At 46.1% G+C, this 22956-nt stretch overlaps 1 protein-coding gene across 2 annotated transcripts in view; it reads left to right on the forward strand.

Annotated features, from left to right (window-relative positions):
• Positions 1–43: 43 nt before the first annotated feature.
• GRAMD4 (GRAM domain containing 4) overlaps positions 44–22956 on the forward strand; it is an 84180-nt gene continuing 61267 nt past the window's right edge. The window contains exon 1 of one of the 2 annotated variants that reach the window (XM_037389508.1): positions 44–292. In XM_037389508.1, the coding sequence (XP_037245405.1) occupies positions 264–292 (29 nt within the window). In that variant the 5' untranslated portion in view covers positions 44–263. The remainder of the gene's footprint in view (positions 293–22956) is intronic. The other variant, XM_037389509.1, reaches the window with a different exon arrangement.

Consider the following 22956-nt stretch of genomic DNA (forward strand, 5'->3'; position numbering starts at 1 on the left):
GCGCGCAGCGCGGCCCCGGCGAGCGGCTCGGGCGCTGCTGCGGCTGCGGCGGCGGCGGCTGCGCAGGGCGCTCGGCACGGCCTCGGCGGCGGCGGACGAGCACCTGCTGCCGCCCTCGCCCGCAGCGGGCAGGGGCGCCGCGCTTTGTGCGGGGCTGAGCGGGCGCGCCCGGCCCCGGCGGCGCCCGGCCCGGCGCGGCCCGGCGCGGCTCAGCGACCGGCGGCTCTCGGGGCGGCGCCTGGCTCCGGCGGCCTGGGCACCGAATGAGAGTTTGCTCCGATTTACGAGCAGGGTGAGTGCCCCGCCGGGCCGCCTTCGGGGGAAGACATAATAGCAACAACGCGTTTTCTTCCTTTTTTTTTTTTTTTTTTTTTTTTCCGTCCGAGCCCTCCCACACCCAGCCCGGCACCGACCTCCCCGGGCCGCGGCGGCGGGGACTCGCTGGCCCCGCGGGCGGGGGGACAGGCGCGCCCCCACGGCGCGGGGCAGCGCTGCGTGCGGGGCCGCCCACCGGGCCGGGCCGGGGATCCCCGGGCGGGGGTCGCTGCCCCCGTCCTTTCCGTCGCCTTTTGTTCAGCTCTCCCGGGGCTGGTGGGGAAGGGGGCGGACCGACGGGCTGCGGGGGGAGCCACCGGGGAGCTCGGCCGGTGCCTCAGCTTTCAGGGCCCGAAACGGGAGACCAGCGGGCGCTGGGGGTGCCCGGCCGCCCCCCTCCGGGGCGGCGGAGCCGCGCTCTGCCCCCCGCGCCCCGCCAGCGCGGAGCGGCCGTCCCGGGCTGCGGGCACGGGCGGCACCGCCGCCGCCGTCCAGCTGAGGCGCGGAGCCGGGAGTCCCGGGCTGTAGTAAACACGGCGTATGGCGGGTGGCGGCGAGCCTGCTAGAGGTCACATCTTTATGTGCAAACGCAGCTCGCCTTAGCTGGTCCCCCGAGTTGTTGTCGTCGTCGTCTTGGGGACCGTGTCGCGGCCGCTGGCACGGCGTCCCTGCCAGACCTGCTCGCTCCTCACGCTGCCGCGCCGCAGGCTTTGGTCACGGTGAGCTGCTTGCAGGGATCTCCCTTGGGGCCGGGGGCGGGGGGGGCGCAGTGCCCGCTGCATCGCGCCCCCCCTTCACCTCTTCCCGCCCCCCGGCCGGGGTGGCATCGCGGTGGCAGCCGATTTGGAAATAAAGACCTGGGAGCGCAGTTTGTGTTGCGAGCTTTGCTTCCTGGGAGCTTCAGCGGAGCCTGGCAGAATTAGGGGCTAGCCACACGTTCGTATTAAATAGCCAGCAGCGCATCATGATGTGAAGTGATGAGGCGCGGGAGTGTTGGAGGAGTAGGAGCAGAGAAGCGCTGCTGAAGAGCTTACTTTCAGGAAGAAGGAGAGGATGGCAGAGCCGTGATGCTGGGTAAATGGCTGTTCTGCAGTCCAAGGTGTCAACCCAGACTCCTCCAGAAAAGGTCCCATAGGTGCACACGCATTTTGTGGGCCGCCTGCGTGCTTCTGTGGGTTGTCACTGAGCTTAAATGCACGTGTGGAGCAAGTGGGAAAATGACAGCTTTCTGACATGTTTTCATGTCATGCTTCACTACTGCAGCTGCAGAGTTTTAGACTGTGTAGATGTGGTACTGTTAAGCTTGGGCGAATGTAGAATGAAGGATGGGCGAGTTCTCGGGTATCACGTTTCCAGTGGCGGTTGAGATGCGGGTGGGAAGGGGAAATACTTAACAAAGTAGGGATCCCAGGTGTCTGTGCTCTGTGTTATCACGTGCTAGAAACTAAGGGAGGACGCTGTCAGATCAGTAGTTTCATTCCTCAGAATTACGTGTGAGCTGTCTTAAACCTTTGTTGTTTTTTTTTTTTTTTAAAGTGCCATAACTAGTGATTTAGTTAATTCAAAAAGGGGAGATTTTTTTTTTTTTTTGGTCCCAGCCTGTGTTCTTCTGAAGCTGACATTTAAGCTACTAGCTGTGAAACTGATAGAATACAAAAGTAATCGACGGTGTTACGATACCAAATTGCGCAAAAATTCCTGAAAGCTTGAGTTATGTTTCGCTGTTTTTCATACAGTGGCCACAAGTATGTTTGGCTTGTCCCTCTGCCATAATAAAGGTGGCTGAGATGCCAGACTGAGCTGAGGATGAGCCATGTCGCGCTTCCAGCTCTGCAGGTGAGCTTTCGGAAATGGTTTTGGCCGGTGGCAGATGGGACTGACCTGAGCTAAAGTGTCAGACTGATGGGTTTGGTGTTTTTTTCTCTTTTAACTGTGGCACTAGCGAGACCTGGTCTGCTCAGCACATCCTGGGTCAGGGGGTGACTGTCGAGCAGTGTGGGGGAGGCTGCTGTTGCTTGAACATACGTGTGCTGCTCCTTGGTGCGGTACGGCTTCTGCTGTGGGTGAAGGCATCACCCAGGCTTTGACCTCTTTCCTGGCCCGCCTTGCCAGCATGGCTGTGGCCTGGTGACCTGACGTCAGTGCCTGTGGGGGAGGGAGGAATTAAGGACAGCAGCTGGGAAAGCCTGTCCTGGCCCCACTCTTCTGTGGGACCCGGTTTTGGAGAGACTGGCAGAGGGGAGACCCCAGCTGAGGAGACAGAATGAGGGGGCTGACATACAACCCTGCTGTTGTCTTGGCTGGAAACAAATTCCCGGTGATTTACTGGGCTGGTAGCCAGTGTAGAAGCTGTTTGCTGGCCCTGCCCCTTCTCCTCCTCCCGGTGTGTGATATTCAAAGATTGTAGGAACTGAGGATCATTCTAAGAGAGAATGGCTGGGGCGATATTGAATGCGGAAGAGATTCAATATTGTTTGAGACCTGGGTGGGGGGAAACCAACTTCAATATTTTGTTTTGGTAGGGGAACTTTTGCAGTGTCTAAGCAGTGATTAATGCTGCTGTTAAAGGTCAGATATACTTCTGGGGTAGTGGAACATTGTCTGGATACATACAGTGTACATACATGTGATACTACATATATGTAGTGTCTTCAGCATCATTCCGATAAGTGAGTATTTACTCATTAATACAGAGACTTCAAAGCTAAGGAGGAAATTAACTGTTTAATCCCCAAAGCGATGACAGATCTGTTCTAAAATTAACAGAGACCCCGTTTCACTTCATTTTGTCTGCTGAAAAGTCATGCTTTGTTTTTTGAGTCGGTCACTGCCAAATCCGTAGGGATTCTTGAAGATATGAGTCCGTGTTTTGTGTGACATGATCCTATTAACAGTTCTATGGTTTAATGTATTTTTATTTAAGGAGTAATAGGTCACATTTCCTGATGTTTTGTTTCTGACAGTTGTGGCAAATAAGTGCTATTCAGGAATGCCTGAGTCAAGGGCAACATGTAACCTTGCCGAATTTTTTGGGTTAAAGCTATTCAGTGGCTTGTCCCAGTCTCTTCTTCCCGCTCCTTACCCCCACTATTTATCAGGATTAGTAGTGATACCCTCTTTAAAGCCCTGGCTATTGCCAAAACACTCCAGTATTATGTGCAGAATTGGAGGCCGTCTTGTCTAAACCTGACTGTCCCCTGCCCAAATAAAGTACACAATTTTCTGTCTTTATCCTGTAACACTGTTTCCTTTTCTTTCCTACGTAGATTTTTCTCAGCTAAACAATATCTGCATGGCAGCATCCATACTAGGAGAAGGGATGACTTCCTCTAATGTGTTATTTTTATGACACTGAGTTTGATCAGAGGGAAAGCTTTTGACAGTAAGTGCTTAATCAGGGTCTTCCAGAAGAGATTCTCCCTCTGCCCTCTGTCCTGGCCTTGCATGGTGGCAGGTCAGTCCATGGAATAATCTGTGCACAGGAATACAGCCATCAAATGTAGCTTTTGGGCCATACTATTGGGCGCTTCCAGAGTTTATGTGTTTTGATCTTCCAAGTTTCTGAACAACTGCAAGTTTTATCTTTCCATCTTCTGGTCATTGTCATTGATATGGGACACAGACACAGACACACACACACACACAAAGAAGTCAGGCCTTTTCCTAGGAGGTTGAAATTTATTAAAACAGTTATAGTTTAGTGGTGAACTTTCCTTAAAATTTAATGAGTTAGTGCTGCTTTTTGTTGTGACATAAGAAAATGAAGGGTCTTTGAAGCTACTTCAGACTTCATAAATATTAACAGGCTCTGCAGTCTTCACAGAGAGTAAGCTCTGGATGTTTTTTCTTCGCCTTAATAGTACAGTTTCTTTTGCACAGTAAATCTTCCTGCCTTGACTAAACTGAAAGAGCAGTTATTGGATGCAAACCAAAAAATATTATATTTGTGGTTAGGAGTGCTTTTGCTGTTTTTCCCCTCCTCTCTTTAATACCCAGTCCTTTCTCCTGGTGCAGGCTCTGGTAGCAGTAAATTTAATTCCATCCATTTACAAGACCAGATCTTCACAGGTACTTAAATGATTGAAGATGCAGTGTTTTGCTTCTGAGAGTAGTGGAAGGTAAAGATTCCCATGTTCAGTTGCATTTGAAAAATTCTATTTTCATCTTGAGTTGCCGTATGTGTTTAATACTTGGTCTTGTTAATGAGGAAAAAAACCACTAGCAGTATTTTCTAAGCTTGCCTTGAGAATACTTGAAGTTGTCTCTTTTTAGTTTAAAAGCTACGTCTACATCGTAATGGAAACTGGAATCCTGTTTAGTTGCAGGTTCTTACAAATCCCAAGTGAATGCAGCAAGTTCTTTCTCTTGGTCTGTGAAGAACATATCACCTGGTTCTAGATACACATGCCATCAAGAATGCGTGAATCTTACTGTAAAATTTGTTTTAGGTGGCTCGTCCGTGACTAAAGGGAACTAGTCTTTTTATTTCATGGCATCACAGAGTGGTTGAGGTTGAAGGGGACCTCTGGAGGTCATATGGTCCAATCCCCTGCTCCAGCACGACCGCCTAAAGCAGTTTGCGCAGGCCAAGTCCATATTCCTTTTGACTTTCTCCAAGGATGGAGACTCTGCAACCTCCCTGGGCAACCTGTGCCAGGGCTCAGTCACCCTCACAGTGAAAAAGTGTTTCCTGGTGTTCAGAGGGAACCTCATGTTTTCAGCTTGTGCCTGTTGCCTCTAGTCCTGTCACTGGGCACCACTGAGAAGAGCCCGGCTCCATCTTCTTTGCACCCTCCCTTCAGGTATTTATGTACGTTGTAAAGGTCCCCTGAGCCTTCTCTTCTCCAGGCTGACAGTCCCAGCTCTCTCAGCCTTTTGTCACAGGAGCGATGCTCCAGCCCCTTAGTTGGACTCTCTCCAGTGTGTCCATGTCTGTCTTGTACTGGGGAGCCCGGAACTGGACACAGTACTCCAGCTGTGGCCTTGCATTTCCCAGCGTGCTGTAAAAATAAGAAAAATGTAAATTTTGAGTGTTTTTTTTTTTAGGATACAGGTCTGAGAGGTTACTCTGATGCTATAAGACACTGATGCAGCTTCTCTGAGTACTTTTACTTTTCCACAGGAGCTGATGTTCCTTGTTAAAAAACCGCAAATGCTTCAGCTTTTTCCTGATCCCATCTGTGCAGGCTTTGACGACTTCTGGCCTGTGAGTAAGGGATTTATGACTAGATTTGCTGGCTACACATGCCTAGTAAGTATAATCATTAGATGCTGAGTCACATGGGTGCGTGTGCTTCTTGGGGTGTGTTCATACGGACTGCTGTCTGAAACAGAGCTTGTTTCAGTCTTGAGTGAATGCTTGCTCACGTTGGTGAGGGCACATCCTTGCGGTGGGCTGGTTTGGGTCTCCAGCAGCCATCCCATGCTGCATGCTACTCTGTCAGGGCTGACCTGCCTGCTCTGTGGGCACTTCCTACATTACTCTTTCCTTTATGACATGCCTGAAGGCGAGCATCTGTGTATCAGCTAAACTGAGTGAAGTTCAGGTACTTCTTTACCACATCTGTTTTGTATGCTTATAAGGGTAGTTCTGTAGTTGATGTTAAATACAGAATTTGTAAACGGGTTTTATTTTTAGGTCAGCACTTTAGGTGCAGAATAAAATCGTTGTATAATGCTGGTCATGGAGAGGAGGGGGAGAGGAGAACAAGAAAAAGGCATCAAACACAAATACCACTTAATACTTGGGGTCTTCGTCAAACTCTGTGGGAGGGGACACTCATTTCTTGACCATTGTGTGTAGTTAGTATGACCATTAAGTATATGTGGTTGGTTAAGAAGTTTTTTTTAGTGTTCATAAAGAATGTGGCAAAATTATGTGGGAAAAGAAGGTTACAGTTGCTTGCCTTCTCTGTGTCATAGAATCGTATGGTTTAGGTTGGAAGGGACCTTAAAAATCATCTAGTTCCAACCCCCCTGCCATGGACAGGGACAACTACTAGACCACATTGCTCGAAGACCCATCCAGCCTGGCCTTGAACACTGCCAGGGATGGGGCATCCACGGCTGCTCTGGGCAGCCTGTGCCAGGGGCTCACCACCCTCATAGTGAAGAATTTCTTCCTAATATCTAATAATCTAAATCTACCCTCTTTCAGTTTAAAGCTGTTGCCCATTGTCTTATCACTACATGCCCTTGTAAAAAGCCCCTCTCCAGCTTTCCTGTAGGCCCCCTTTAGGTACTGGGAGGCTGCTGTAAGGCCTCCCCGGAGCCTTCTCTTCTCCAGGCTGAACAACCCCAACTCTTAGCTTGTCTTCATAGGAGAGGTGCTCCCGCCCTGTGATCATCCTCTGGACTCTCTCCAACAGGTCCATGTCCTCCTCCTGCTGGGGGACTCGGAGCTGGACACAGTCCTCCAGGTGGGGTCTCACCAGGGTGGAGTAGAGGGGGGGAATCACCTCCTCTGACCTGCTGGCCACTCTCCTTTTGATGCAGCCCAGGATGCAGTTGGCTTTCTGGGCTGCAAGCACACATTGCCGGGTCATGCTGAGCTTCTTGTCAACCAATACCCAAAAATGTCTAAATGCAATGGTTAATAGACGCATTTGAAATTTCCATAGTACTCCCCCGAAAGTAACTGTAAAACATGAGAGGTCTATACTTATCTTAATTAAAGAGAACAAAGCCATGCACTCCATGCTGGCCTGTTGTATGCAATTAGTGACTGAGTGCAATTAGTTTCCAACTGCTAAAACTGTCTTATCAGAGCTCTTGATAGGACTGTTAGCAGTTTGTATTAGTATCTGGCATTACTGATGCTTGGCATTTTTTACCATGTTGTAAAAGCCACTTGTTCCTTCAGTATTCATTTCAGGTTATCAGGTTACTTACATACAGAGCACTTCAAATTCACTGGTTTGGAAGCTAACCAGTTCTCGGAGACTGAAAATTAGTACCAGGTTTTTCAATGAGGGATACACAAGCATCTTTAGATGTTCAAAGCAGGGCTTATTGCATAACCTGAAGTTCATCATTAGCTTAAATTTTAAAACATGAGTTCTTCAAGTTAGAAATGTGTATGCAAAAGAGATCTTCTTAAAAGAGTTCTAGTTCTAGAACTGTCTTCAGAAAAAAAGTCCTGCAGCCTCTCACTGTAAATTTTACTACTTGAGACTCCACGTTCCTTCTACATTCAGGAAATGGTTTGTGTGTTTTTCCTTCCCTCTCTGGATCTCATCTCTGCATTCCCAGGTGTGCACACTAACTGCATTGTAAAATAACTTGCTGTACTTTTCAAGGTTAGCAGCATGTTGTAATTCCTGGGGCAGTGTAGCCGGGCTACGGAGAGGTGTGTGGATTTATAACAGTCAGTGGTATTTAAGCAGTGTCACAGCTGGCTAAATGTGAATCCTGTAGAGGAGGATCGCTTAATAGTTAGTTTGAAGGCCACACATTGTCCATGATGCTGCCTTAAGAGCCTGACAAGGGGTATCTTTTTCTCCGTCTTGCTTTTGGTAGAGCCAGGTGATGCCTGTAGCTGTACAGCTTCGGGGTCCCTCCTAGTAATGTTAGGACTGATGTGGGTGTCTAAACCCTGTAATTTACTCCACATAGGAGTCTAGGGAGCTGTGTAGTTGTGTGCTTCAGGCACAAACTGCTTCCCCAGACACTCCTGTAGTAGTGGGACCACTACCAGTAGTAGGTTTTGTTCCAGAGGCAACATGTTGCCAGAAACTGGGTGAGTTTACACTTACTGGGTTGGCTGGTGAGGGTGGCGTGCCCAGTTCAAGCCTTGGAGATCTGAGCAGCAGAGAAGAGACTAGTCTGAAAATATCCATAATCTCCTTCTGGGAGTGAAGGGGACAGTAGCCTGGGCACTGAGTGTTTTGTAAGATGCACAACCATTGCAACAAGATACCATATTGCACCAGGAGAAAAAGCCATGTTCAGCCCCCAGAGACAAAGTGCTGTGTACCTTTGGTGTGATGTTCCTTGCACTGAGGTGGTGCTTGGTGAAGATGACTTTGGCTACCTGATTCAGAATCAAGCTTCTGATTCAGAATCTGTAGTCTGGGATTCTATCTCTGAACTCACTCTTGGGTTTGGGGCTTTCTTCGTCTTTCCTTCTGCTCACCTTTTCCCTTGAGAGGCAGGGAGTAATGTGGAGGGAGCTGCCTGCACGTACCATCCTTGAAAATCCTGGCTGCTTCCTCTTGCCGTCTGCAGCCAAGAGGTTTGATTCCCAGCAGCTGTCATCCTGTTTGTGTGGGGCAAAGGTAGCTGTGAAGCGTGGGTCCTGAGAGCAGCATAACATCCAAAGCATCCTTGTGTGACTAATGTTAGGGCCACTTTGGACTGTGGTCATCAGATAGTAGTCTACAAAGCTGGTTTTTACTGTTAAGTTTTGCATTAGCGTGCAAGGATCATGTCTTCGGAAAGAGTAGGAGTTAAGTGGAGTCTGTGTGGCTATGTCCTTTATGTAGTTTGACTTTTCAAAGCATTAAACTACTTCTAGGCGTTAGTCCACTTTGATTCATTTTGTAATTCTTTGCACTTTTGCAGTGCTTTTATCCAAGATCTTCACACTCCTTTTAAAGGCTAATCTACAAAGCAACACAAAAGATATTGCCAAGTGTCTGAGATCACGCTTTGTATGAAAATGTAGCGCAGCTTGGTTTTCTGTAAAACCCTGCATGGTCTCAGCAGCTCTGTGGGATCACCTGGGATCATGCAATGCGGAATGACCTTCCCAGCAAGCTGTGGAGCATCTGGCTGGACACGTTGATCTTTTGAGAGAACTGCCAGCTGCTACAGGGCGCTGTGCTCCCAAGATTTTCTTCAGATGTAAGAGCTTCCTGAAAACTTAGTGTAATTAAAAGTAACATCAAGAGTTTGCAAAACGCTGCAGAAAAGAGGAGCGTGGTCTCCTCCAGGTTATGTGGCGCTAGTCCTGTTTTATTTCAGAGAAACATTCTGAATATAAAGCGCTTGATGCCTGTAAAAGGGTCTGGGCCTGTTTTGAAGGGTTTTGTCTTCCCTCCCCAGCAAGGGTGCTTGTAGGACTGGTGAACGCACACACATTTAACAGCTCTTATTTTTACTTTCCGTTATGGGAATAACCAAACAAAGTGGGATAGTTCTGACTTGCCCAGAAGACTGTATTAGGAAATGTTTTTGCAGCAAATACACCTTTTCTAAAGCTACCTCTGCTGCTTTCCTGTTTCTTCCAGTAGCAACCTTTCCCCAGTTTGAGGGCTTTGCCAACAACGATTTCCTCTAATGCTGGATCACTTATCCCTCTACAACAGCACAATGAAAACAAGTGAGGCACAAATACCATTTCTTGGAATATTTTGCAAGAGGAATGTGGAGCTCACTTGGTTTAGCAGTTTCAATTTGCCTGGTGAAGCTCTCTGGCCCTTGGCAACCCTCTGTTAAAGCAGAGCGGGGACAGCATATGCTTTTTGAAGAAGAAACAATGACCAGAATTTTCAGTCCAGTTTTCCTAGTGGAATGAAAGCCTGGCTGTGTGCAGTGTCTGCTTTGGATTTCACTTGGATGCATACGGCTATCCTGGCTGGAGACTATGGGATCTATTCAAAACTCGTTTTCTGTTTTATTGTTAATACTTTGAAAGTGCATAAATATTTATTTCTTTAGAGATAAGCGTTAAGTATTAAGCTGTTGTCTGTGACTCATTAATCTATTGTTGGTGACAGTTTATTTTCTTTGTTAAATCATGGAAAACCTTTCGCTGCAGTTTGTATTCCTTATTGTCTGAAGCAAACTACATCTGTTTATTTTACCCTGGAGGTGGCTTTCTTCTCAGCTGGCTAAAAGTTCATCATAACAGCTGAGAGCTAATATGAAAGTACAGCAGACCTCACTCATTGCACAAAAAATTTCATGTGTGTATTTAACTGTTGAACAATTGCGTTAGATGAGTTTTGGAAACAGTACATGGACTGATACAAAAAAAGAGGGTCAGTTTGATTTAAAGGCGGTGATTTGCTTTTTTTACTTTCTCCTCCCTTTTGAAAAGCTCAAGCTGAGTGTTGGTAGTTACATAGACTGGCATTTTCTAGAGCTTTTTTAAATTCAGTGATTTAGTTGCTGTGAAGGTAATACTGCATTCTTGTAAAAGTCAGAAAAGTAAGTGAAGAGACACATACTTACTGGAAACTGTAAGAAGGGGTTGGACCTTGAAGATGACTGACCACAGATTGCTCGTTATCTGAAATGGAAGATGAGAAACCGTGTTTAGGAAGCAGATGCATCACTGGTGTTTCAGAATTGTGGAGGAAGTGTCAGACACCAACTCCTGAAGTAGATGAGCTACAAGCATGCAGATTTTCTTTCTTACAGGTTGATAATAATTTGAAATAACTTCTTAAGATTCAACTCTTAAGTTTTTTGCAAAATACAGACATAACTAGTAATGCAAGGATTGTCACTGGGATGAGGGGGGAGAGCAAAGTGCTCTGCCTGGCAAGGTGGAAAGGAAAGCTCGCCTGGTGGCTAGTCTGCTAAAGGAAACACCTTTATTTAAAGGTACTTCATTGCGTGAAGTTTAGTAGTGCTGTCATTCCTGAAGGGAGACAGCTCCTTCTGTCCCCCCATGTGCTGTTGTAGGCACCCTCATGTAGAAAGACCAAGATGAGATGGTCTGACCTCTTCTGTAGCCTCGTTGACTTAGATACCAAATACAGACCTTTTTCTGTGCATGTGTGAGCTCTTAGTCAAAGGTTTTAGAGCTGGTTATGCACAAATCTGATCCAGCTTTCCGATCTTCCTGTCTGTTGTGATTCCTGGGCACCCAGAATCCTTTCCACTTAATGCAAACCAGTCTTCTAGCTCAGAAGAACTTGCTTTCATGTCTTGTGGGTTCTGTGGCTGCCTCCTCTGAAGGAGAGGTGGTAGCAAGGTGTGGTTTTTATTCTGGTTGTGCAGTACAGCTGTTGGAGGCCGGAGGCCTGATGCCTCTGCTGTGCTGTGGGGCATCAAAGCTGAGTGCTGTAGTGCAAACCCACAACAGTCCTTGATTAAAACCGCTGTTCAGTTGCTGAATAATTTGTACAATCCAATAAATAGAAGGGTCTGGCAGGAATGTCACTAAGGTATGAGCTATCCCTTTGTTGTGTATTTACAGCTTTTCACCCTAAGGACAGCCTGTCCTTTTTAAATTTTTTATTATTATTTTTTAAACATTGGTGGCAATCATATAAGTAAATCAGAGGTTAGTGGGCCTTCAGTGCTAGCTGGTGGTTCAGTCATGTCCTGCAGTCTTCAGCGTGCTTCTGTGATTAACACAAAAAATATTGGGACTTCCAAGTTCCCATGACTTAGAGAAACTGTGGCTGTTAGAACATTTGTGCATTATAAACAAAAGTGTTGATATCCCCAAACCAGAGTTTGAGCCTGATTGGTAATTAAAGCTTTCAGGATCCTTCTTGAAAAGTGAAATCCATAGTTTGGTTTTTAAAATTCCAAGATTTAAATATGTGAATATTAATGAAGTAATTGGGAATAAGAGCTGGAAGAAGTCCTGGTTCAGAGACTGACAGGAGCATCAAAACTGTTGTGCTCTGCTGTAGTTTCTACTTCTCCCCCCAGATTTTTTAAGGAGTTTTGGGAGGTCTTTTGGAGGTCTGTGAGTGGTCTCTGGGCTTCAGCTTCTGGCTTTGACTTGGAAAAACAAACCATTTCTTAGGAGTGGCTGGCCAGAAAGGTGGGGTCTCTACAGAAACCTCCTTTTTGGACTTAGGAGGCTTTGAAACGGGCACAGCTGAAGTGGTTTTACGGTGGCTTGTGGGGCAGGTGTGTGTGAGCAAGGAATAAATATCCCTACCCTTCCCTTTCCCACCCCAACCATAACTGCTCAGGATGATATACTGTGTGTATGTGGCTCTTTTTCTTAAAGTACTTTGACCTTTGGACCTTAGCATTGCTAACTGAAGTGTCATCATGGCATAAATAAACCCGTCAGCTCAAGTAGTGTAATTCTGGCCCTTGTCCCAGTCTTAGAGACAGACGTAAATGCCATCCTGTAGCTGGCTTTTAAGTTGCTTGGTCTGGTTGAAATGATGACTGAAATAATCTCATTTCTTCTCCCTTGGTTTCTTCACTTCGTTACTAAACTCTCCATCCTGCTATCTTTGTGCTAATTTAAATCTATTTCAAGTCTGAAGGCTCAGCAGTGTGCCAGGTTGCTATTTACTGTCGCTGGATTTTATCATCTTAGCAGCCTGACAGGCTTTGTGGTGTATTTGTGACATTTTGAAGCAAGAAAATACTTTGTCTTGAAACAGACCATGCAAAAGGTATGGTAGATCAGTGTGCTTGTACAGGCTTGGTTAATAAACTGAAGAGCTGATCCATTCACAGTGCAAACAACATTGGATTCATAAGTTACCTCATGTTTGGGATCAAAAAGCCAAACTGGCAGAGATTTTTTTTTTTTTTTTTCTGCCTCTTCCTTCTGTCCAGTACATCTTGTGTTGAAACATGGTGGAAACGTTAATAATGCCTTTGGGAGAAATGCCACTTAACACATAGCTACACTTTGGTGATGCTGCCAACAGTGGGCCCTCCCTCGGTAGAGGAGGGGAGCTGGGCCGTGGTGCTGTGCCCTGGTTTATTTAAAGACTTGCTGTAAGTTACCTTGTTCCATTTGTTTCAAGCAGCTTCCAAAACGTAGTTGTTGACTCCTGTGTATAATTCTTTTTGGCCATCTGCAGTTTAGAAGGCAACACGCTATAACAAGCACCATTCAAATGTTGATTTCCTACACATATGGCCAAAAAACTGGGCTAGTTTATGGTATTAGCCTCAGCTGGCTGGTTTACTAGTTGGGAGGAGGCTTTGTTTACCTTCCTTACAGACTTACGTAATGCCTTGTTTCTGTGTTTTCTTGAAATTATGGAATTTTTTGTTTAGTTGCATGCAACTCTATGCATGCTTTAAGGAGGGTTCAAAACTGCTCATAGCATATGGCTGCATACCTCCATCCTTCCTCCCTATTCCTCTGTCAGCTGTGCATGCAGCCGTGCATGCCGGGCTGCTGAAGGTAGAGAGCCGGGCTGCTCTGCATGTGTCTGGAGATGAGTGGGTTATGATTGCTGGCCAGAGTTCATTTGCGACAGTGCTGAGTGTCTTGAGTGATGAGTTATTTTGGGTTTGTTTGCAAAATGAAATTGGTTTCATGAACTAATATCATTTGGTAGAAAAGACAAGAATACATGGGAAACTCAACAGGAGCAGTGTATTTTTTTTTTAATTCCCTTTTTGTTTTTTTCTCCCTTTTCTTTCCCTCCTGTGTGTTTCCCTATGACTGTCTAACTCACAGGCTCTGTCATTCTTTCTGAGGTTATTCCACTTCCCAGCATAGACCCGTGCTGTCATCCTGTCTGTAACTGCGGCTGGGGGTGAGGGGATACCCTCTGCTCAGCCTCAGCTCGCTTCTCCACCAGTTGCCTGTTTTAACTGTCACAACTGCTAAGCACGTGTGGCAGCCTTTTCCTGGGCTGGACTGGTGTCTGTCTTCCATCCTCTAGCTGGAGCAGTCAGCGGTATCACCAAAATCGGCTTTTTTAACAGCAATTGATCCTGTGTACAGAGGTTATTGGGAGAGTATGGAGGAGATGCCCAGACTACATGAGCTTCTTGGAAGAATCAGTTTTAATAAGACTTTCGCTTATTTTTGCTGTCCAAAGCACGTGAAAATTAACATGTGAAATGAAAGATCTGTAGTTATGGCAGAATATCCAAGCGGTTTAGTATGCAAAAGAGTTAACTTACAGGATTGTGATTATATTCCTTACAGCCCTTCTAGTTTCTCACAGGACTGGATACTCAGCTGCCTGGTATGGCTATACCAGCTTGGGGTTTGTGGGTTTTGTGTTTGGTTTGTTTTGGTTTTTTTTAAACTCGGGATTACTATTGTAAACGTGGGGACAAAGAACAGATATTCTGCTTACTGAGGGAATGGTGCAGTTGGAAATGTGAGGGAATTGAGGTTTGCTCTGTAAGAGAGATTACCTTGACCAGCAGGGCCTTGGCCTTTCAGCCTAAGCCTACTATTTCACGATGTTAAGAGAAGGCAGTTAAATAGCCAGATTATTTAAACCAGTAATTGCAGTTCAGAAATCAAAACAGTTTTTTGGGTACAGTGATTCAGTTCTGTTTATAGCAAATATCGGAACGGGACTTACATAAAGGGCGGCACTCTGAAGAAATGGAGGGGTCTGCAATACCTAGAGGAAAAGTTCGGTGCTTTCCCGTGTCACGCAACTTCCTCGGCTATTTTCAAGCTCTGCTATGTGGAGAAAAATATCCCTCTCATCTTTTGACAAGCTGTCTGGGTGGGATGAAGGAGGGAGGCTCTTTTCCAGAGTGCCGCTTTCCAGCAGAGCTGCTGTTCACATTTCTGTTGGTCCAGTGGAGGCTTGACCTTGAGGTTTTCACTCTGTGATAAGATTTCAAGGAGTAGTTTACATGACTTTTACAAGCGGCTGTGTGGTTCAGACAGTGCCAGAAATGAAGCTGATGCCCGAAGCCAGACTTACTGTACAAAACTTGCTGTTTCTGTTGTTGTTACTCCTTCATTTCACTTCCTTGGGTAAATTCCTCTTTCATGTGTTATGCAGCATAGCAGTCTTCCACACAGTGTCCTTTTACTTGTTATTTATGCAAGTTTTTACACAGTACTTCATGCCCCTTCATTTAGAAGTTGACATGATGATGAATTACGACTCTCCAAACTCGTATAATCCATATAGTGTTTTTATTTTTTTTTTTCTTGCCCTGTCTCTGCTGTGCCTGTAGCACCAACTTCAGGACCATTTTCAGATTTTTGTTGGGAAGAAGGGATAAGGTACAGAATGAGCAACAGCACTGCTTCTTGCATGGAAATATGTGGGACTTGGATTATACACATTCCTTGTAAGCTCAAGGCCAGTATATACGAAGGAAATAAAAGTTTCGTAATTATAGTGGTAGTTGTAATTGGTATGTGCTAGCTATATCTTGGTAGTTCCTCACGTACCAGCAATGTTGAATTTATTTACCCATGAGGGGAAAAGTTAAAAAACTGTAATACATTACAGTTGTTTTTATGACGGTACAGTGGTTGGAGAGCTAGCTACTGGGGTTTGGTAAAATACTCAATTCCTTCCCTCGGCTGTGTCTGTCATGGCTTTCTGTAGTCAGCACATCTGAAACACTTGGCTTTTGATGTGTTTTATTTTTGCAACATAGGTATTTCAGAGGCTTAACGAATTCTTAGATCAGCATTAGAATAGTTAAAGCTTGCAGGAGCAAGTTGCAAAGTGTTATACACAAAATCACTTCATCCTTGGGAATCTTCTGCTGAAAACTTGCATCTAGATGGTTTCATGATAACTTGTTACTCAGTTACAAAGATGTTCATGTTGGCTTATGCTGAATCGTCTCCTGAAATTGAGGGATGCCCCTCAAAAGAGACCATCTTGCTGTACTCTAGCCCTTAGCCTTGTTCTTAGAGAGGTGCCCCGATAGCTGAACGATGTGGGGAGTATGAACGTGGCCTTGCAGTTGCTTTGTGAGCAGAAAGGTAGGAGAGTTCATTTTATCATTGCACACGTAGCACTGCAGTTGCAGGTCTGTGGTCTTTTGCCTGATAGCTTCAGTAACTCCTTCTGTACGGTCTTGCCACGAGTGAAGCCATAATGTGTGGGGAGCTCGGCACCGTGGCGAGGGTGACACGCTCCTCAAACGTGCGAGTTGCCCGCGCGCAGTGCGGTGGGCGCTGGTCAGTGAGGCTGCTCGTCACCTGCGCGCGCCCTGCTCTGCACCATGGAGCACAGGCGCTGCGTGGAGGTCGGCGATTAGTCAGGCTACAGTTGTTAGCTGTGAGCTTTGTCCCGCTTCAGACGCGTGCCTCTTTGTTCTCTTCTTTTTAAGTGAATAGCAAGGTGACATCTTTGTTTCATCAAAACCAAAAGTTAAGTCATTCTTCAAAACTAGACCATGTTATATGCCCTTGTTCTGTTTCTGAAGGTTGTGGGGTGAGCTACCAGCAGTCACCCTGAGCAGATGAAATATGTGGCCTCCACTGAGAGTCCTCTCAAGGAGAAACCTGCGAGGTCCAAGCCATTCTGCGCACACCTTGGAAGGCTTTTCTCAGTGTGTCTTTCTCTAAGTCTGGATTATGGGTCATTTCCACAGCGTGGTTTGTTTCTGGGTTTTTTTGGGTTTTTTTGTGGTTTTTTTTCCTTAGCAGCACCCCCATTCTGTGATCTATCTGTTTATTTGCAGATGATGAACACGTAGTTGAGGTTATGAGTCAGCATCGAACAAGTATAACTGCATTGGTCTCAATAACTTGCCCTTTTTTTACTCGAAGGGGTAAAATTAAACTTCTGCAGGGCTGGCAAGGCTCACACTTTCTAAACAGTTAGCGATCGCCTTCCATAATAAACTTGTTAGTCTGAATAAGATGTTCCATGCTAGTGTGTGTATTTCTGACTTTAAATGTTTATTTTAAAGCAGAGTGTGAAAGGCCAACTGTATTCTGAGTGCTGTGTCAACTTAGGCTTCTTACGCTTCCATTTGAACAGTTCAAGAGGAGATGTATGCAGCGACAGCCTCATCTTACCCTGTGTTAGTGGTGCCCCGTCCGTCACCCCCATGCCTCTTTGTTTTTATAGACAGAAGTTCTGGTGCTGGCTTATGGCAGTCGCTTCGCCTGTGCCCCAGTGTCTTATTTGGTTGAAGCCCCACTAGATCTGAGCTGCCTGAGCCCTCTTGTATGGGGAAGCTCTTGCTGAGCTGGTGATGTTCATCTTCCCATCTTCGCCCTCAGCTCGGCTGACTAGTAGACAATATTGAGAGCAAGGAAGCAGATAAAAGCCTCTTGTCAGTGCCAAACTGTGACAAGCTCCTCCCGTATCCCTCAGGGAAGGGACTGAAATTCTGGCGTGGGACTGATCTCTGAAATGTGCCTCATGGCAGCTTCATATACTCTGTCTTTAGGGTGAGGCTTTGCAGTCGTTTAACCTGATTTAAGTGTGGGTGGCTGCTGTAACAGGATGCTTTCTCCCCCAGCCCATGACCAGAACCATTTTCTGTGCAGGGCGCACGACAGCTCTAATGGCCTGTGCAGCCACAAGCGAGGCTGCGTAGCTGTCTGCTCTGATCAGACTGACCTTGCCAGAAAACAAACACAAAAATTAGTTGCATCAGCAACAAGCTGATAAACTGCATGAGTGGTCAAGTGACGTAAAGGCCATGGCAGAAATGGATGGGTTTGCTGCCTTTGGTGTCGACCTGTGATCGAGTGGGCTTGAGGCTTGGCTGGGCTCAGGATGGGTGCGCAGCAGGGGGACGGTGGCGGTGAGGGGGACCCGGTGGGTAGCTGGAAGGGAGAGGTTCACGTGGAGCGCAGTAGGCTTTTAGTACTATCACGACATCCTACCTCTTATGGCAGGATGTCGGCCAGGCAGAGCAGCTGGCAAACACCAGAGCTGAGGAGCTGCTTGCTGCCCTGTGGCTTGGGCTGGTGGCTGCTCCTGCCCGTGCCGGCCGCCGGGCCGCCTCTGCCGGCACAGCCATTTTTGTGCAGGATTTTTGGTGCTGCTCTTATGCCGGCACAGTAAATGTTTCAATTTTTTTCCTCACACGGGTGTCTAGAGGGAAAGATGAGCTTTATCTTCCTGGTTTGGGAGTTAATATTCCCAGTTTTCCGGTTTACAGAGGAGTTAATTTAACAAAGCTTGCTAATTTTCGGTGTCATGATGAAAAAGAGGCGGAGGTATGCAGGGTGTCGCGTGTTTGCAGCATGGATGTGTTTTTGGAGGTGTGCTGTTTCCAGCGTGATGTTAAGAGTGGGGGATTAAGTACAAACTACAACTCCCACAGCTACTCAGCTGAAATGCTCATGGCCCTCAGTTTCTTTCTTGACACACTGGTATGACACCAGTATAGGTACATGTGTGTGGTTTGGGTTTGGTGGGTTTTTTTGTGAACCCCTCCACCCACCGTTTTCCAGTGATGATGAAGCCAAGGCCCCACCGTTTCAGCTGTGAGGGGTCTGTCCCTAGCAGTGGGAGCAGCAGGTCCCCTTTCTCAGTCCCTCTGTGGTGGGTCACTTGGAGGTGCCACCTCCTCGGGCTTGCCGAGGGGCCTGTCCCCACATGGTTAAGAGATTCAGACCTGTGCAAGGCATCAGCCTAAAACCGCAGGGACTGAGCAGCTCATTGTGGAAACCTCTGCCTTACAACGTCTGCCAAATACGTCCGAAGTGCCCTCTGGCTGAGGCAGGTACAGGAGGAGTCCGGCAGCCCCGTGCTACCCCTGTTCGGTGTCTCCCCTCTTGCCCCAGCCCCTGCTGTCTGCACAGCCGAGCTGACGGTTTTGAGGACAAGTCACTTCTATTGTACAGCCCCGATTTGCCTCCCAGGCAGCTTCATGTTGTGAGCTGGATGACACGTTAGTCTCTTTGGGGGAAAAACATGGTTTTTTAGTGTGATGCACACTCATGAAGCTGCATTATGGTTGCTGTGACAACCTCACCACTGGCAGTCAAGATCGGTGCATCGAACTTCTGTCTCCAGTCCCTGCGGTGTACCGTAGCACATGTTACACTGCTTTCCACTTTCTTTTTTTTTCCCCTCCCCTCCTCCCCCCATTCAGTGGACAATTAAAAATTGTTTCAGACTTGGTGCTTAGTTAATAGCTCCATCTAATCCAGCCTGCAACACTGAAGTACAACTTCCTGCTGGCTCCCAACCCCTGTCAACTGAGTGTTGCTTCTGCCAGCAGTCCATAACGCAGAGGAGGTGATTCTGGTGGGATTATCTTTGTTCATCTCCCTTTAAACTCAAGGGGAAAATAAACCTGAGTTACTAAGCATAATGGTTCTTCATAAGATAGGTATCCCGATAACTTCATCTCGCTTGCAAAAAAACCCAGCAAAGTCTATCACCCTAGTCTATCCCTACCTAGTTTAGTCAATCCCTAGAGTCTTAGGGACTCCTGACCCTGAAAGGGTCGGGAGCTTTTTGTACGTGTTACTCAGAGCCAAAAAGCAGTTTGCTCTGTATATGCATTGCATCATATTATGACCCTGAGGCCAAGGGTGACGTAATTGGAGGAAGGCTTTACCGGGCTGTGATGCTGAGGTGGTGACTGATTTCAGGATGAACCCGTGATGGGTTGAGCATTTTTTGGTTGAGCGTGTTTGCTGATGTCAGAAATCAAGGGCACTTGCACAACGCATGTAACTTTCTTGCTGTTGAGAGTGGTTGTAAGCTGTTTTTGGCCAGTCCAGCTGGATGTTTGGCCCAAAGTATTGTCGTTTCTTAGTGTCCAATGAGAAATGATGACATTCTTAGTACAAGGAACTCAATACATTTTGTAGTCCTGGGTGATACAAGGCTCACGTGGGTGCTGTCCATGGAAGGACTGCATCGGGTGAGGTTTGTGTCCCTTCTGTGTGCTTAAGCGTCTTGTGGAATTGAACTTAATGTAAAGTTTTCTTGAAAGGTGCCAACTTCATCTATGGAGAACCACTCCCTCATGCCTAAGAGGAGACACTATGGGTAAGGTTTGGCTTTCCTCACAGATACGAGCCTTCTGGAGAGCGATTTGGGAGATGTGTGCGCAGGGGAAAGAAAAGCTGAGCAGACAAGGAGCTCTCAAGTGGAATCAGCTGATCTTTCTCTGGTTAGTTTCTTAAATATTAATAACTACAAAATGTTCAGACAGTGACTTGAGATTCTGTCCATTAAAATGAGAAATTGGTGTGTGTGGGGGGGAATTATGTGGCAAGAGGGAACTTTTTGCACAGAGCGGTTTCTAGAGCTGGGCTGCGACTCTGCTTTAGGCTTAGATGTACTCACTGAGGTTTCCCATTTTAATGAGCATGTCCACGAAAGAAACCACACCAGGCTTTGTTTTCAGCATCAGTTGATATATGAACGGCCTGAGTGTATCTTCTTGTGTTCCTGGTCTCCTGTCAGCTCTCTTAGGATAATATGTAGGAGCATCTCAGTGAAGAAGTAATGAAAACCTAACGTTATCCTCATACTTTCCACTCAGTTTGCACATCCCTTGCTCACAATAATACTGAAACATCCTGGTGTTGACACCATGTCTGTACTTGTTCATTCACACACAGCCTGGCTTTTCTTGGATACCAGAGCTCTTACTCTGGCCTTCTGCAGAAAGATGTTTTGAGACTGAAAGGAGAATGTGAAGGAGGTGGGGTATAAAGATGAGAATTAAGGTTATGCTAGATTTGCTTCAACTGCAATGTAGTCTTCATCTTCCTGAAACACTGTTTTTCTAGCACAAGGAACACAGGTGCTTTGAAGATTACTTTGCTGTGTCATAGTCTTCTGTGGCCTTTTTGACCTGAGATGGAATTAATCCATGATGTTTTAGTGGGGTGGGTTGGTTGGTTGGTTGTTTTTTTTTCCCACCCAGGCTCTGAATGAACGCTTGCTGAGGTGATGCTGTTTGACTTTGTGTAGCAGACTTGCCTTTTGTTAACAGCTAAGGAAAACTGAATTGCTGTGTTGTGAAGCAAAGTCCTTTCTCTGGCAAAGTGCACATGAAGATTTAGATCTTCAATCTCTGCCTGGTCTACCAGGCCTTGCACTCTCATTATTGAGTATGTATTACTGTGTAAAAACTAACTGCAACAGAAAACCAAAACCTATAAGCCACTTGTAGGAGACTCTGGGGCTAGTCAAGGTGGATTTTCAGACAGCAGCGGTGCACTGAGTGCTGCCCTTCCCCGAGTTCCCTCCTCCCTCCTGCATCCCAGCCTCTTCCATGTTCATGCATGAAGAACAGAGCATGGAGGGGGCAGTGGCATGAAGGGTTGGGGGGGATGTCCATAGGAGCAAGCCCCACAACTGAGTCCCTCCAGAACGCACCAGGCAGGCTGCCTCTTGTTCCCTAGAAGCTGGTGGTCTCCTTGCTGAAGGCTTTCTGTAAATGTAGGCAGAAAAAACTCTGCTGGATCTCCTTATGTTTTTTATGTGAAAGTTTGGGAAAACTTGATTTTTCTCTACTTGGTGGAAGTTTGGAATGCATGCGTATGTTGGTTTGGGGTTTGGGTCTTGCTATATTAATTTAAACTGAAGTTATTTGGGGATTAATTGAGCATTTTCATATTGGGTCCAAATAAGGTCACCTCTTCTTTGGCCGTCTGTAAAAGGAATAAAACCTCAGCCTTGAAGGATTTGCTTTAGCAACTAGATATGAATGGCAATTACCCCCCCCCCCCCGCCTTTAAAGATTATTTTAGCTTTGGGGTTTTTTTTAAGTGTGGGAAGTACAGACCTTTTTCACTAACCAAGCCCTGCATACATAAACTGCTGCCTAGTTTTTTGCTAGATGGTTTGGGACTTCATGATAATTTTTACAGGCTGCTGTTTAGTTTTGCTGGTTTGACCTCTGCTACTGCAACAAGAGAAACAAAAGTCATCTTAAAAACCTGGGTGCTTGAATGGTCGGGTATGAAAGCATGTTAATGTAAGGTATCCTTACTGTATTACTACAGAGGACCTGCTAGTATTATTAGTTCTGGCTGAGGTGCACCAAAGTTGGACCTAAATCAGTCTTGCGGAGTCGGCATCTGCCTTACTGTGCTCTGCAGCTCTTCCTGTTTCAGCGCTGAATGTGGGAAAGATGTTCTGTTGCTTACATTAATGGCAGGGTGTTTGTATGCAGAAATAAACCTGATCCGAGAGGATGGATTTGATTTTATTTTCTCAAGGTAATAATTTGCAGGCGTGATAACAGTCTTATTTATAGCTTGTTTATTGTGTGGTAGTGAGAACAATTACTGTCACATGTATGACTGTTCAGAAATGAGAATGTTTACAATGCACGGAGTTAAAATATTTGCATTTTTATTATAACTTCATAGCATTTATTTATGGTTAGTTTGATAGCAGGGGGAAGATGCGGGTATGCATTCCCACTCTGGGCACAGCATGTTGAGGTTGCTGGTATGGGGAGTTACTAGAAACAGAAACTAGAAACATAGCTGAACCAGCTGAGTCCTGGATGTGGATGAGTAGTTGGGAAAGGATGAGAGGATTAATGTCTATGATGGTGAAGCAAGTGTTTTGATACTTAGTTACCCTATTTTACAATAAATCTAATTCTAGATCAGATTCTGGTCTTATATTTTACAAAAGCATCCTCAGGCTTACCTAATTTTTACCCAAGTCACTTGGAATACAAAATCTCTGAGAAGCATTTTTCTGTCAGCCTGAAAGTGCTGAAATGTCACCATATTTATTGATCTTTATCTAAAAAAAGAGTTGCTAGTTTGAAGAGCAGGCTGCTGACATAAAAAGCCTGTCTTAGATCATGCATTTGGCTGCAGGCCAGATAATGAGTTTCTATAGGAGCTTGTTGGCAAGCTTAGGTTTTTGCTTAGGTTAATCTAATGTAGATGTAAGTAATCTGGGAGCCTGGTACATGCGAAACAATTTTTAGAAAATATGATCTTATTATTTTTAAATTATAACTGAGCAGATACTTTTATATAACGGCTTCTTGTACTTTGAGCACTTAAGAAAAGGCCTGGGAACATGATCTTTACTCTTTCCTCTTTCAATGGTCAACTGACTGAATAATACTTTA

This window comes from Falco rusticolus, chromosome 5, assembly GCF_015220075.1.
Source record: "Falco rusticolus isolate bFalRus1 chromosome 5, bFalRus1.pri, whole genome shotgun sequence".
Taxonomy (NCBI): Eukaryota; Metazoa; Chordata; class Aves; order Falconiformes; family Falconidae; genus Falco; species Falco rusticolus.